The 15,362-nt window shown below is 41.2% G+C and overlaps 1 protein-coding gene across 2 annotated transcripts; it reads right to left on the bottom strand.

Annotated features, from left to right (window-relative positions):
* Nucleotides 1–816: 816 nt before the first annotated feature.
* Nucleotides 817–6,135, bottom strand: LOC110919889 (inositol-tetrakisphosphate 1-kinase 3). 2 transcript variants are annotated; one of them, XM_022164149.1, is made up of 10 exons: nucleotides 5,571–6,135; nucleotides 4,006–4,141; nucleotides 3,880–3,912; nucleotides 2,556–2,676; nucleotides 2,381–2,473; nucleotides 2,198–2,305; nucleotides 1,633–1,809; nucleotides 1,479–1,534; nucleotides 1,310–1,394; nucleotides 817–1,226 (listed from the first exon to the last, which is right to left on the bottom strand). In XM_022164149.1, exons 2-10 carry the CDS (start codon nucleotides 4,006–4,008, stop codon nucleotides 1,129–1,131), a joined length of 774 nt encoding a protein of 257 aa, XP_022019841.1. In that variant the 5' UTR covers nucleotides 4,009–4,141; nucleotides 5,571–6,135; the 3' UTR covers nucleotides 817–1,128. The 2 variants fall into 2 exon arrangements, with proteins under 2 accessions (XP_022019841.1, XP_022019832.1); XM_022164140.2 differs by having other exon boundaries at nucleotides 4,060–4,141; nucleotides 5,571–6,029.
* Nucleotides 6,136–15,362: the final 9,227 nt, after the last annotated feature.

Genomic DNA, 15,362 nt, shown 5'->3' with positions numbered 1-15,362 from the left:
TTCATGCACTAATGTAAACTTTGATTTTCAAAATCGATAGGATTTACCACCAGCAAGCATCTGTCACAGTGAACAGATGGCTTGAAGTTGTTACTTGTTTGGAGTCTACACAGCCATAGTTGATTCAATACAAACAGTGGATTGCAGTTAAGAAGCGGGATTGTAGAACAAATTGGTTGGTTTCGGTCTTCATTTGCTACCCAGATCGCAAGACCAAAGACACCCAAAATGCAACAATTAATCCGGTCTTCGGTTCTTATATATCCTGGGTTTTGGGTTTCAATCGAGGTTCATGATAATCGATCAGATCAATTTCTACAGATCAACTGTGTTGGGGTGTTTTTATACTAGCTCATTCTGGAATCTGGATTTGTAAAGCATATGATAAACTTTATCATAGATATCATCTGACCCACGAATTATTTTAAGTAAATATCATACAACCCATCCTGACTCATCCTTAATTATTTCTTAACACATCCTCATTTTTAAAATGACCAAAAAAAACCAAATGGGTTTTTATTGTCAGGCCTACTCATTACCCAAACCTACCCAACCCACCCATTTTGCCACCCCTAATTGTCACTATTCAAAGGTTAAATATGGCAAGGATGTAAAGGGGGTTTAACAAAAGAGGAACAGAACTGTAGGAAGTGCAAATGTTAGGACTTCACATTAAACCCTTAAACTTTAACTGTTTTATCTCTGTTGTAAAACATTTTTTCCTTATTACTCCCACGAAACGACGCACGCTTGAGAACCCATTTGGTCGAGTAGTCATTCGAGCATCAAGGCTAATTCTAACAAAACATCATGTAAAAAAACACACGATCAAATTGGTTAAATGCAGTAAGAAAGCGTATATATAAAGTCACCATGACCAAATTCCAAATCAAATATCTACAACACATGCAAACTGTTGGTTCACCATTTGCTGCTACATTTAAAAGACGTCAGAATGCATAAACTCCTCATCTTTCTTCAGCAATAACATCAAGAAAACCAGTTGAATCTCACAACTTTTTCTGCATGTTTGGCCACAACTTCACGGTTGGTTAACTTCAGGTTCTAACCACTTCCAGCTTCTTGTTAGCGACCCAACTTTATTATAATCTGGCGATAAACCCTTTACGATACGCTGCCAGACCGTTTTTTGTACTTGCTTTTCGCCAAATTCAGAAGAAAATCGGTAAATATATGCTCGTATTCTGGCATTTTACCATACCCTGAAAGTGTAACATCCAAAACATCCGTAAGATCATATATTTTCAAGTACAAAATAGATCTAAAGTTGAAAAGCATAAATTACCAGGAAAATAGTTTATATCGATTACATAAAACCGATTCTTGGTTCCATGCTCACGAATCATATCCAAGTTGAACAGATGAAGCCCCTGCACCAAACAGCATACAAAATATAAATAAAGCGGTTTTATTTATTTATTTATTTTGAAAAAGAGAAGGAAATTGGGGTATACTAGACGACGGCGAAGTTCTCTGGCAAGGCGTTCAAGTAAGGCCCGTGGAGGAAGCTCTGCAAGAGAACAAAGAAAACGAATCAGGTTATCATGTACTTTACCACAGGTGATTAGTGCCTTTTCTAACATTTTTACAAGTAAGAAAAAGATTTACCACCAATACATGGGTCTAAATCTGCATCATCTGCTGACTGGGAAGCAGATGAGACCCGAGGAAACCGGAATACACCAACACTTCTTGACAGCTCACGCTTGCTGACATCAGGCAACGAGAAACGCCTAACAACCTTGATTGCATCCCCGACAATGTACACTTTGAACAAAACACCTCCTAAAATCACATCAGTGATAACCATTTTCAATTTTCAACATACCAAACATACGGATAATTTCATATCTACCAACAAAACATCATAACATCAACTACACCCGTTTTTTAATTTATGACATTTATACCCTTCCTTCAAATTGACATTACGATATAGTCGTCATATTATAAAATATAGATTGTATTTATAAACATATAAATATGAAATATTAAGTATTTTGAACGGGTAAATTTGATATTAATATTTTTAGTTGGGTAAAGGTTTTGGTATATACTTTTTGGACCCCCTGGTCTTATAGAAATTTTTGGGTATATACGTTTTCGACCCCCCGGTCGGAAATCTCAAGCTTCGCCACTGGTAAAGGTGATATGTTAAATTGCAATTAAATACCGTGATTAACGAACTCTTGAAGAACAAGGGGAGGCTCAAGCTTCTCAAGGGAATACTCATCGAAAGCTAGTGATAGTTCATGTGACTTTGCAACCAATGGCTTTGCAACTGCAACACGTGTATAAATTATAAGAAAATTAAGATTATAAAAATATATATTTTTATAGAAGTGTGAGAACTTACCAAGAGGAAGGGTTAATCCTGCCTTCTTAACAGCGCTAGAGATGGAAGATGGGTCCTTTTCTATTACCAATTGTTTCGGGACGCCTACTGTACCTGCATCCGGTACTAACATTTGAGAACCAACTCTTTTGGTAACATAAAGCTTTAAAATATTAACTTTAGTGAAAAGAATTACCATATGCATCAGAAAAGTCCAGATCAGCTACATCTTGAAGCATAGATTGTCGATTGTGAACATGTTGTATTGCATCTGGAGGATCCAGGACCGTTACTTCTGGATGTGTCAGCCGATAATCCTACAAAAATCATACAAAAAAAAGTTAATTTATAATAAATATTGTATAGTTTTCTTGTCATTGTAAAATATCGATTATATAAACATAAAACACATGTATTACTGGAAATTATCAACTTTATATAAAATAAAAAATTTATATCGTAATCCAAAATGATAGCTATGAATAGTTGTAGTTACATATAAACTAAGGAGATGTTTGTTTAGCTCTTAATGGGGCTTTTAATTGGTTCAGACCTCTTACTGGTTCAGCACTTAATGGTTCAGACTGTTTGTTTCGCGAACAAATGTTTGAATGGTTTAGACATTTGCCTCTGAATATTATACCAAGTCTGAATGGTTAAGACCTCTAATCTGAAATGGTCAGGCATTTGCCTCTGAACGGTTAAGCATTATACTGGCTCTTAATGGTTCAGACCTCTTACTGATTCAGCACTTAATGGTTCAGACCTCTTACTGGTTCAGCACTTAACCATTCATATATTGCCAAACAGCCCCTAATATTATATAACAAATGTCACGGAATCATAGGAGAAATGATAAAATGACATAAATCTCACAAAATTAAGCCATGTTTGGCTTAGCTTTTCAAAACAACTTGTAACTTTTTGGAAAAGTTAATAAGTCACAATGAAGTGACTTATTGACTTTTCCCCTCACAAAATAGTTTCACCCAAACACTTTTTAATTTTTCAAAAAAGTCAATAAGCTAATAAGTCACTAAAATAAGCAATCCCAAACACCCCCTTAAAATGGTTTCACAGAATTTGTATATATGTTTTTTTTAATCAAGTAGGATTTGTTGCATCTTTATCTTCGTCCCAAAATATACATAGCTCAACTAATCATAGAGATTTGTGTATTTCTAAGAAAATTTTCAAAAAGATAACAGAACATACAAAAATAACAAGGAAAACCAAACTATTCACAGTCAAATTATATATAAATAATTCATTTAAAAATTGATCCCCTAAAATCTGTGTTTATTGACATTTATAATAACTATTATAAAATAAATATGAAAGTTTGAATAATTTAAAACTGTTAACATGTATATTGTTACGACATTTTCACGGAAGCAGGACAGTCAAATTCAGGTAAACCTCAATACCATATATATTGTCATTGTGTATACTGATGACAAAGATGTTATAAGTATAGTAATAATGATATTACAATAAAGAAGATGATTAACAAAACCAACCTCGAGAATTTGTTGCCACTCCTTCCCAGATAACTGCGCAAAAAAAAATTAAAACAAAAACATCAGTGAAATCATATATTAAAGATATGTTGAAAAGAAAGAAATGAAATAGAATGAAAACTTCACCATTGTAGTTGATATATGTATTCAGACCAATATTGAAGAATAGGCCGCACTGACCTTATGCAACACAATGTCAAAAGGACCTTGATCTGAAAGAGGCCTTGTTTGATCAATAGGAACAAAAAATATCCCCTTATTCCTGAAACCATTACAACCAACATTATTATTATTTAAATAATCAATTTATTGTCAAATTAGAAATTGTACTAACACGAATCACTATTTAATGAAAGACTCATTTCACCTAATCCAAAACCGAATAAATAAGTCATTTATTGCACAATATACCCATGTAGTTGACCCCGGGCTTCCGAATAATAATAGGGGTATGAATCTAACATGTATTGTCAACAATACAGTAAGCAAAGTCTATTATGACCCACAGTTGAAAAGTTATAAGAGAGGGTCCAAAGGGTCAAACATATCAGAAGGGGTCGGTCTGCTATGTTGATCCTCTATTTGTCAAAATTTTCTATTAATATTAAGAATACCCGACTTGTATTGTCGACGATACAGTAGGCAAAGTCTATCATGACCCGAGGTCAAAACGTATCAAAATCAACAGGGGTATCCAACTTATAATGCCGACGACATAGCAGGTGAAGTCTATTGTGACCCGCGATTGAAAAGTCCAGGTTCTAATGTCACATCCGAATAGTCACACACAAGAATCATTCTAGAAAAGTATAAAAATCCCACTAACCAATGAAAGGTAGGTGATACTTATAAAACAAAACAACTGTTCCTTAGACCTAAAGGTACAACTACTTCAAACTTATAGTACAAGTCACTAAAGCATTATACTTCATGTCTAACTAACAATATTGCTTGCAAATACCATCTCTCTATTCCAACATACAACTCATCTTTTACAAAGCAGATAGAATCAAAGCCAAAACATATAAAAAAAATATGAGAATATTCACACAATAGAATCATTCTAGAGAAGTATACAAACTCCACTAACCACTTGTGTGTGTGTGTCGGGGGGGGGGGGGGGGGGGTGGGTATTGTTTCTTACACATAAAGGTACAACTGCTTCAAACTTATGGTACAAGTCACTAAAACAATGCAGTCCATATCTAACTAACAATATTGCTTGCAAACATCATCTCCCTATCCCATCTCATCTTTTACAAAGCAGATACAATCAAATCAAGAACATGTCAAAAGAATATTAAAAAATATTCACACAATAGAATCATTCTAGAAAAGTAAACAACTTGTGTGTGTGGGGTGGATAGGGATATTTATAAAGAAAAAAGTATGTTGTTCCTTACACCTAAAGGTACAACTACTTCAAACTTACAGTACAAGTCACTATACCAAAATAGTTCATATCTAACTAACAATATTACTTGCAAATACCATCTCTTTATCCCAACAAACAACACAACTCATCTTTTGCAAAGCAAATAGAATAAAGCAAGATTATATGTTCTTTATATTTTTCATCAAAATCAACACAAAAAGGTAAAATTTTTCATCAAAATTAACAAAAAAAGAAATAAGTATTATTTAAATTAGATGAAATTAAGACAACCCAAATAACAAGATCAACAAAATACCTAGCCAAACCTTCAAATTTGGGCTGCAAAAAGCTCTTAATCTTCTTAGACGTAAGAGCATAACCCACAACAACCACCTTCTTCTGGAACCCTAATTCAACAATCGACCCACAATCACTATTCGATTCCATATCTCGATCCTCTTCGCTCTCATACCTCATAATTGTACGGACGATTTAGAACCGAATTAAGGAGAAATGTAGGAAGAATTTTGGGGATTTTGAGAGGAGATAAAAGGAACAATAATAACAAAGGGACAAAATCAAAATATGAGATATGAAATGATTCAAATTGAATGTGAAATTGGTGTGTGGTTGTGGTGTATATATAGACAAACAAACCCTAGACCTCGGAGAAGGTTCGGGTGGCCACTTGGTTAGATGTTGTGTATGGTATGAGATGACGGTGAATATACATGAATACCCATTATCAATTTGTCATCTTTTTTGTAAGTATTGTGATGTGGGGGTGATGAGTTGTGACCCATTTTGGCATATTTCTATGTGTCACTAAGAATCAAGAATTCTCACCCACTCCTTTTTATTTGGGGTGTTGGTGTTGAGAACTTTTTCTTATTCCATTAGTTATAAGTCGTATACCCCGATCATTCATGATCATTTAAAGTGTAGGTTATGAGTTCGAGATTCGGTTGAAGCAAAATTTCTCTGGGTTGAATAATAGGTTTTATCACAGTGTACGTTCGGGTGGTGGGTTTCCTCTGGAATGGCGACGGGTCGTGTCTCCAACGTCATCTGCGTTCGCAGACGTAGATGACCTTTTGCCATTGGGTTTACTTGGGTGATCGAGCTTTTATTGATCGTTTAAAAATATAGACGATGTGAAGGTTTTGTATAATTATAGGTTTCTTTTATGTTTGATACATTAAGTGAAATATTTGTTGGATGACTCAATATTGTTAGGTAGCATGAGCTAGACTTGGGCTTTAGTTAACCTTTTATATTTTAGGAGATTATCATATTTCCTTCTTGTTACATAAAACATATAAAAAGGTATAGACTTAAGATATAAACTAGTTAAACAAGACATTTTTGTAGAAAACTAGACGAGGGTGAATACGTTTTTTTAATTTCTTTGTTAAACATTTGTTTTACTTGATTAAACACGTGTCAAGAACCCAACAATGCACTTTTAAGGGAAGGGATGACAAAACTGATTTATAGAGGTTCGAGAGATGTTAACTAATCTCTTTACGTCCGCTACCTGTGTCACACCCCCAAAATCCCACACGCGGAATACCACCGCTTGGGAGCGTGACTGACCAGGATCAAGCCATCAATCATATCAAACATTGCATTTAATATAAAAGTAAATAACGTAAGTCACCATGACATGATTGATGTTTCAAAACCAAATACTGTTTTAAGTAGCGGAAGCAATGTAAAGTAAATCCAAATAAAGTTATAAGTTCGATAATGTTCATGATCCATCAGCCCACAACGACCTGCTCCTCCCTGTGCAAGCTCCGTAATGTACCTAAGGTCCTGCAAGGCATGCAGCAAATAATCAACAAACTAGTTGAGCGAGTTCACAGAAAGTAAGTTCATAACGTAATGCATAAGTATAGCTAGTGGGGGCTTCCCAAACTAGTGTGTACTAAGGGTGGGGGTTTCCCATGTTCATCCTGGTTAATGAGGGCTTCTCATTAACGGTACTTACTAGACTAACTTCCGACCATGTGTTCTTCTTTACCGAGAACAGGAATACGTACAGGGTCACGTAGGCTTTACGTGACGTGCCCTTCCCCGAGGACAGTGGTACGCGTGGGGGGGGGCTACGTAGGCTTTACGCAGCGTGGCCTTCCGACCTGGAAGCCAGTGAATGGTATTGGGTTACGTAGGTTTTACGTAACGTGTCCTCCCGACCCGGGAGACATATGGCAAATAAACTGGGTTACGTAGGCTTTACGTAACGTGTCCTGACTAACCTGAGGACGATGGTCTATAGTCTGGTATAAGCGTAAGTACGAGTAACTCTTTTAACGATAACGTATCCAACCCAATTCCCAACCCGGGAATCCCATGCCTTGGCTGTGTGAACTCACCTTGGTTTGCTCGGCATATACACAGAAAGTACAAGTAGCAAGTAAATGGTCACTCACGTCCTATCATGGTTATTATACGAGTCAGGTTCGTATATAGCACGTATATAGTAATCACGTATAGTCATGGCAAGCACGTATGCACGTAATCAGATAAGACATAGCATGTGAGGATCCAATTGTCTAAGTCCAATCATACCCGGCCCAATGACATAAGCAGCCCAATAACAAAACAGTCCAGATTCTCAATCGGCCCAAATAGCAAACGCATACAAGTCCATTAATAAACAGTCCACAATTCAAATCGTTGGGCTCAATAGATTGGGCCCGTGACAGTGAAGGCCCAACAGTGTGCGTGTAAACGATGGTCTCGAGTCGCAACGGAGATCTCGAGTCGCAACCGGAGATTACGAGTCGCAACAGCTGGTTGCGAGTCGCAATGGAGATCTCGGTTCATCATGGTCTGGTTACGAGTCGCAATCTGACTCGCAACCGTGGTTGCGGTTCGTGCGGTTTGGTCTCGAGTGGGTTCCGACTCGCAACGAGCGATACCGAGTCGCAACCGTGTGTGTGTAACCGGTTTCCATAAATCCTGCATTGACTTATCCGTGATTTCAGCTAACAGTTAGGCAGTTTCGGAAATCAGATCAAACAAGGATTATTCAACATTCAATCATATTCATAATGTCTTCAAATCATTATCATTTAGCAAATTCATAACCGTATCAAATCAATAATCGGATTATCAACCAACACTAAACCGAATCTTAATCATAACACCGTCCTAGCATGCACCCTAATTCGCATGTACAAAACAGAATCATCTCAGCCGATTACAAACATCAATTCGGACCAATTAACAAATCACTCATGCAACCTATTTCGTATGAAAACATGATCATCATTCACAGAAAACCGATTAACAAGAACACCATCAAATAACTCATACCAACCGAATACTAAATCATACAATCCGATTTATCATGGCATCACCTAAGCATAAAACACAGAATCATAGATAATATACTAACCGATTACAAGTAACGAGATGTGATCCGAACAAGAGGGTGATCGGATGGCCTTGTGCCGTCGGTTCCTAAACAAGCCGAGAGAGAGAGACGAGATAGAGGAGCTAGGGTTATGTGTGTGTATTCTTGTGTTGTAACAAATAAGAGGAAAACAAGACCCTTAGTTTTGGTATAGTGGTTGCGAGTGGGGAGTGGGCCAAGCCCACTCGGCTGCCTAATGAACTCGTGAACAAGAAGTGGCCCAAAAGGCTCGTGTACTTGGTCCGCATACATACGACATACGTACACACATAATGCATATAACATAACATATATCATGAAATCAATTAATCATTCGGGTTTATAAAATCACATATCGTGCACAAACGTTACATCAAAGCAAGCCTAAAGTTCGAGTTGTCACATTATCCCCAACTAATTGGAAATTTCGTCCCGAAATTTGGTATGCACTCACTGAGGAAGCTAGGTAAACTGTGCTGTTCACTGATTTTCCTGGGGTGTCACATCCTCCCCCCGTTGATCTGGAATTTCGTCCCGAAATTCCGAAGTAGTAGCTTCGGCCTCAGTAGTGGTTGCCTGGTCCCCGAATAACTGGGGGTACTTTTCTGTCATCCTGTCTTCGCGTTCCCAGGTGTACTCTGGGCCACGTTTGGAGTTCCAACGAACTCGGACAAGAGGGATTCTCTTGTTTTTGAGGACCTTCACATCCCGGTCCGTGATTTCTACTGGTTCCTCGACGAACTGCAACCGCTCGTCGATAGTGAGTTCCTTAAAAGGAATGATGAGATTTTCATCTGATAGGCACTTCTTTAAGTTCGATACATGAAAGACATTGTGAACTGCCCCGAGTTCAGCTGGTAGGTTCAACTTGTAGGCTACCTTGCCAATCTTTTCTATAATTTCGAATGGTCCGATGTACCGCGGATTTAGTTTGCCCCGTTTGCCAAAACGAACCACACCCTTCCAGGGTGAGACTTTCAATAAAACCCGGTCCCCGACCTCAAATTCCAATGGCTTTCTACGCTTGTCCGCGTAGGCTTTCTGACGGTCGCGTGCTGCCGCCATGCGTTGTCGTATCTGTGCTATCTTTTCTGTGGCGTCCACTACAATCTCTGGACCCGTGATCTGACTATCTCCCACCTCTGCCCAACAGAGAGGTGACCGGCATTTACGCCCGTACAATGCCTCAAATGGAGCGGCTTGGATGCTGGTGTGGTAACTATTATTATACGAGAACTCCACCAAAGGAAGATGCTTTTCCCAGCCGTTGCCGAAATCGATAACGCATGCTCGAAGCATGTCTTCAAGTGTTTGAATCGTTCGCTCAGACTGCCCATCCGTCTGAGGGTGATATGCTGTGCTCATGTCTAACCGTGAGCCGAAAGATTTATGCATCGCTTGCCATAGTTCTGACGTGAATCGTGCATCGCGATCCGAAATGATAGACGTGGGCACCCCGTGCCTCGAGACAACTTCTTTAAGATAGACGTCTGCAAGTGTGGAGAACTTGTCCGTTTCCTTAATAGGTAGGAAGTGTGCAGACTTGGTGAGTCGATCCACTATGACCCATATTGTATCGTTCCCCCGCTGGGATCTAGGTAAACCCGTAACGAAATCCATGGAAATTTCCTCCCATTTCCATTGCGGTATCTTAGGCTGCTGAAGTAGGCCAGTTGGTTTCTGATATTCGACCTTGACTCTCGCACAGGTCAAGCACTTTCCAACGTACGTAGCGATGTGGGCCTTCATACTAGGCCACCAATAAGTAGTGCTGATGTCGTGGTACATTTTATCCGACCCTGGATGTACCGAGTAGCGAGACTTGTGAGCTTCATCCATTACAAGTTCGCGTAAACCGCCATAGAGAGGGACCCAAATCCGGCCCGTTACATAGTAGGCGCCGTCTGCCTTCTGTTCCATCTGCTGTCGTGAGCCGCGTAAGGCTTCAGCCTTGACGTTTTCGGGTTTCAGTGCTTCTGTCTGAGCAGCTCGTATCTGTGCAGGAAGACTAGACTGAATCGTAAGCTGTAGCGCTCGCACGCGCTTCGGTAAAGTGTCCTTTCGACTAAGGGCATCAGCCACAACATTGGCTTTGCCTGGATGGTACTTGATAGCACATTCGTAATCGTTAAGTAATTCGACCCATCGTCGTTGACGCATATTCAAATCCTTCTGCTTAAGAATATGCTCGAGACTCCTGTGATCGGTGTAAATCGTGCACCTGGTACCGTACAGGTAGTGTCGCCATATCTTAAGTGCAAAAACGACAGCTCCCAGCTCTAAATCGTGCGTCGTGTAGTTGCGTTCATGAACCTTGAGTTGACGAGAGGCGTAAGCGATAACCTTGTCACGCTGCATTAACACACATCCAAGTCCCCGAATGGATGCATCGCAATATACCACGAAGTCATCTGCGCCCTCTGGCAAAGAGAGGATAGGTGCACTGCAAAGTCTATCCTTTAGGTGCTGAAAAGCAGTCTCCTGGGGTTCTCCCCAGCGATAGGTAACACCCTTCTGTGTCAGTAACGTAAGCGGCTGAGCAATCTTCGAAAAGTCTCTAATAAACCGTCTGTAGTAACCTGCCAGACCCAAGAATTGACGTATCTCTGTCGGTGTACGCGGTGCAGGCCAGTTTCTGATTGAATCTACCTTGGATGGATCGACATGGATCCCATCCTTGTTCACTACGTGGCCTAAGAAGTGGACTTCACGAAGCCAGAAGTCGCATTTAGAAAGCTTGGCGTACAACTGTTCCTTCCGAAGGAGTTCCAAAATAAGGCGAAGATGCTGCTCGTGTTCCTCCTGACTCTTGGAGTAAATCAGAATGTCGTCGATGAAAACTATGACGAACTTGTCAAGATAGAGTTTGCACACCCTGTTCATAAGATCCATAAATACAGCAGGCGCGTTTGTTAACCCAAACGGCATGACAAGAAACTCGTAGTGACCGTAACGAGTTCTGAAGGCTGTCTTGGAGATGTCCTCATCCCGGACTCTCAGCTGATGATACCCCGACCTCAAATCTATCTTCGAATAGTAGCACGACCCTTGCAACTGGTCGAATAAGTCGTCTATGCGTGGAAGTGGATAACGGTTCTTCACCGTTACCTTGTTGAGTTCACGGTAGTCGATGCACATCCTGAACGTACCGTCTTTCTTTTTCACAAAAAGTACTGGAGCTCCCCAAGGCGAAGAGCTTGGACGAATAAAACCCTTTTCCAAGAGTTCCTGCAGTTGCTTTGACAACTCCTCCAATTCCGATGGAGCTAGACGATATGGTGCGCGAGCTATGGGTGCTGCTCCTGGAGTGAGCTCGATCTGAAATTCGACCTGACGATGAGGCGGTAAGCCAGGTAAGTCTTCAGGAAACACCTGAGGGTAATCACGTACAATTGGAATATCCTCCAATTTCTTTTCCTTTGCTGATGCGTCTGTAACGAGAGCCAGAATGGCTGTGTGACCTTTACGTAAGCACTTCTGAGCCTTCAAGAAAGAGATGATGCCAACCACTGCACCACTCTTGTCGCCTTGAACTTCTAGAGGTTCCTGACCCAAACGAGGAATGCGAATAACCTTTTCGCTGCATAAGATTTCTGCCTGGTGTTGGGATAACCAATCCATCCCAATCACGACGTCGAAGCTACCCAAGACTATGGGAATGAGGTCGATAGAGAAAGCTTGACCAGCTAAGATAAGATTACAACCCTGAACTACGTGCGTGGCTTCTAGACTTTTACCGTTAGCTAACTCTACTACATGTTTGGTGGGTAAAAGTGTTGGTGCACGTTTTAGCAGTTGACACATTTTCACAGACATATAGCTTGTATCCGCACCCGAGTCAAATAAAACAGTAACGTAAATATTGTCGAGGAGAAACTTACCCATAACAACGTTGGGATCGTTCACTGCGTCGCCTCGACCTAACACAAAAGCACGACCACGAGCTTCATTGCCGTTGTTGTTGTTGTTTCCACCATTGTTGTTCCCGTTGCCCTGGTTATTGTTGTTGCGGTTCTGGTTCAATTGAGGGCAATCGCGTTTGAAGTGACCTTCAGCCCCACACTGGAAACATCCCCGGTTTCCACGCTGTGGCTGCTGCTGCTGCTGCTGGTTCTGTGGAGCTGGTTGCTGAGGCTGCTGATTCTGATTCGCAGGACGGGGGCTCCTACAGTCTTTGGCCTCGTGCCCCATCTTAAGACACCTTTGACAGCGACCCTTGTTACACGGGCCGTGGTGATGCCTGTTGCAGTTGTGGCACCTAGGTTGACTACCCTGATATCTCCTCTGTCTGTGACCACCAGAGGATTGCTGACTGGGACTCTGATAGTGATCGATCTTCTGTTGTTGAGCTTGAGACTGTACGGATGCTGAACCTTTACTCGAATCTCCATCCCACTTTCTTTTACTGTCACCAGATATAGCAGGAGTAACTGAGGTGGTGACGTTAGCAGTAGCATTAACACGCTTGGGCAGTTTATTCTGATCCACTGCCTGATCGGTGATACGGTGAGCGAGACGCTGAATTTCCTGAATGTTCTCGAGGTTAGCCGACGTCACGTGGCTCTGAATTTCTGGCGCCAATCCCTTGAGATACAACTCAATGCGCTTGTATGGAGGGTCCACCATAGTAGGACACAGAACGGCCAGCTCATTGGACCGTTTAGTATATGCCTCGATTTCCGATCCAACCATTTTCAAGTTATAAAGCTCGTCTTCCAGCTTGTGTATGTCTTCCCGCGTGCAATACTCACGCTTGATGAGTTCCTTAAAATCGTTCCACGGGGTGGCGTTAGCAGCTGCCAACCCTAAGATCTGAACTTGGGCGTTCCACCAAGTCAATGCTATTCCTTCCAAAGTACCGGTGGCAAACTTAACCTTGCGAGCCTCAGGGCACTCGCACATTTCGAATACCGATTCTAACTTTTCAAACCAATGGAGGAGTCCCACTGCCCCCTCTGTGCCGCTGAAAGAGTTTGGACGACAGTCCATGAAATTCTTGAAAGTGCAGACTGGCTGCTGCGCGTGTTGACCTATTGTGTACGAATAGGGCGAAGTTAAATACGAGAGTTAATGTAGGATCTAAAGATCCTAGTGTGTGCCTATACTGCAGGATATACTACCTGCTTGAGCTGCTGCAACTGCCGCAGCAACTTGAGTTTGAACAAGAGCCTCTAGCTGGGCTTGTGTCATGTTGATTCGTCCAGACATGATCTTCATAGTAACAAGTAGCATACGTAAGAATGGTTCGCGAGTAGGGCGATGACAGAAAAGCGTAGGCATATAGGTGTTCTCATGAAATCAAGCATGTGTATCTAAGCGTAATGCGAGCAAAGTTCTAAACAGTTCTAGCAAACAGGCAATAAACATAAACCTTATTACCTAGAATGTCGAGTCTTGCACGTGGAGCGAAGCGTCGTTGTGGATCGTTGAGAGCACTGTACTGGTTATAGTCCGGTTCTAATAAAAACGTTTTCCCATATTAAAACCAAGTTCTCTATAACCAATGGCTCTGATACCAATCTGTCACACCCCCAAAATCCCACACGCGGAATACCACCGCTTGGGAGCGTGACTGACCAGGATCAAGCCATCAATCATATCAAACATTGCATTTAATATAAAAGTAAATAACGTAAGTCACCATGACATGATTGATGTTTCAAAACCAAATACTGTTTTAAGTAGCGGAAGCAATGTAAAGTAAATCCAAATAAAGTTATAAGTTCGATAATGTTCATGATCCATCAGCCCACAACGACCTGCTCCTCCCTGTGCAAGCTCCGTAATGTACCTAAGGTCCTGCAAGGCATGCAGCAAATAATCAACAAACTAGTTGAGCGAGTTCACAGAAAGTAAGTTCATAACGTAATGCATAAGTATAGCTAGTGGGGGCTTCCCAAACTAGTGTGTACTAAGGGTGGGGGTTTCCCATGTTCATCCTGGTTAATGAGGGCTTCTCATTAACGGTACTTACTAGACTAACTTCCGACCATGTGTTCTTCTTTACCGAGAACAGGAATACGTACAGGGTCACGTAGGCTTTACGTGACGTGCCCTTCCCCGAGGACAGTGGTACGCGTGGGGGGGGGGGGGCTACGTAGGCTTTACGCAGCGTGGCCTTCCGACCTGGAAGCCAGTGAATGGTATTGGGTTACGTAGGTTTTACGTAACGTGTCCTCCCGACCCGGGAGACATATGGCAAATAAACTGGGTTACGTAGGCTTTACGTAACGTGTCCTGACTAACCTGAGGACGATGGTCTATAGTCTGGTATAAGCGTAAGTACGAGTAACTCTTTTAACGATAACGTATCCAACCCAATTCCCAACCCGGGAATCCCATGCCTTGGCTGTGTGAACTCACCTTGGTTTGCTCGGCAGATACACAGAAAGTACAAGTAGCAAGTAAATGGTCACTCACGTCCTATCATGGTTATTATACGAGTCAGGTTCGTATATAGCACGTATATAGTAATCACGTATAGTCATGGCAAGCACGTATGCACGTAATCAGATAAGACATAGCATGTGAGGATCCAATTGTCTAAGTCCAATCATACCCGGCCCAATGACATAAGCAGCCCAATAACAAAACAGTCCAGATTCTCAATCGGCCCAAATAGCAAACGCATACAAGTCCATTAATAAACAGTCCACAATTCAAATCGTTGGGCTCAATAGATTGGGCCCGTGACAGTGAAGGCCC

The sequence above is a fragment of the Helianthus annuus genome, chromosome 2 (assembly GCF_002127325.2).
Source record: "Helianthus annuus cultivar XRQ/B chromosome 2, HanXRQr2.0-SUNRISE, whole genome shotgun sequence".
Classification (NCBI taxonomy): Eukaryota; Viridiplantae; Streptophyta; class Magnoliopsida; order Asterales; family Asteraceae; genus Helianthus; species Helianthus annuus.
The sequence above is the reverse complement of the archived record's forward strand: the minus strand, read 5'-3'. Positions and strand labels throughout refer to the sequence as shown.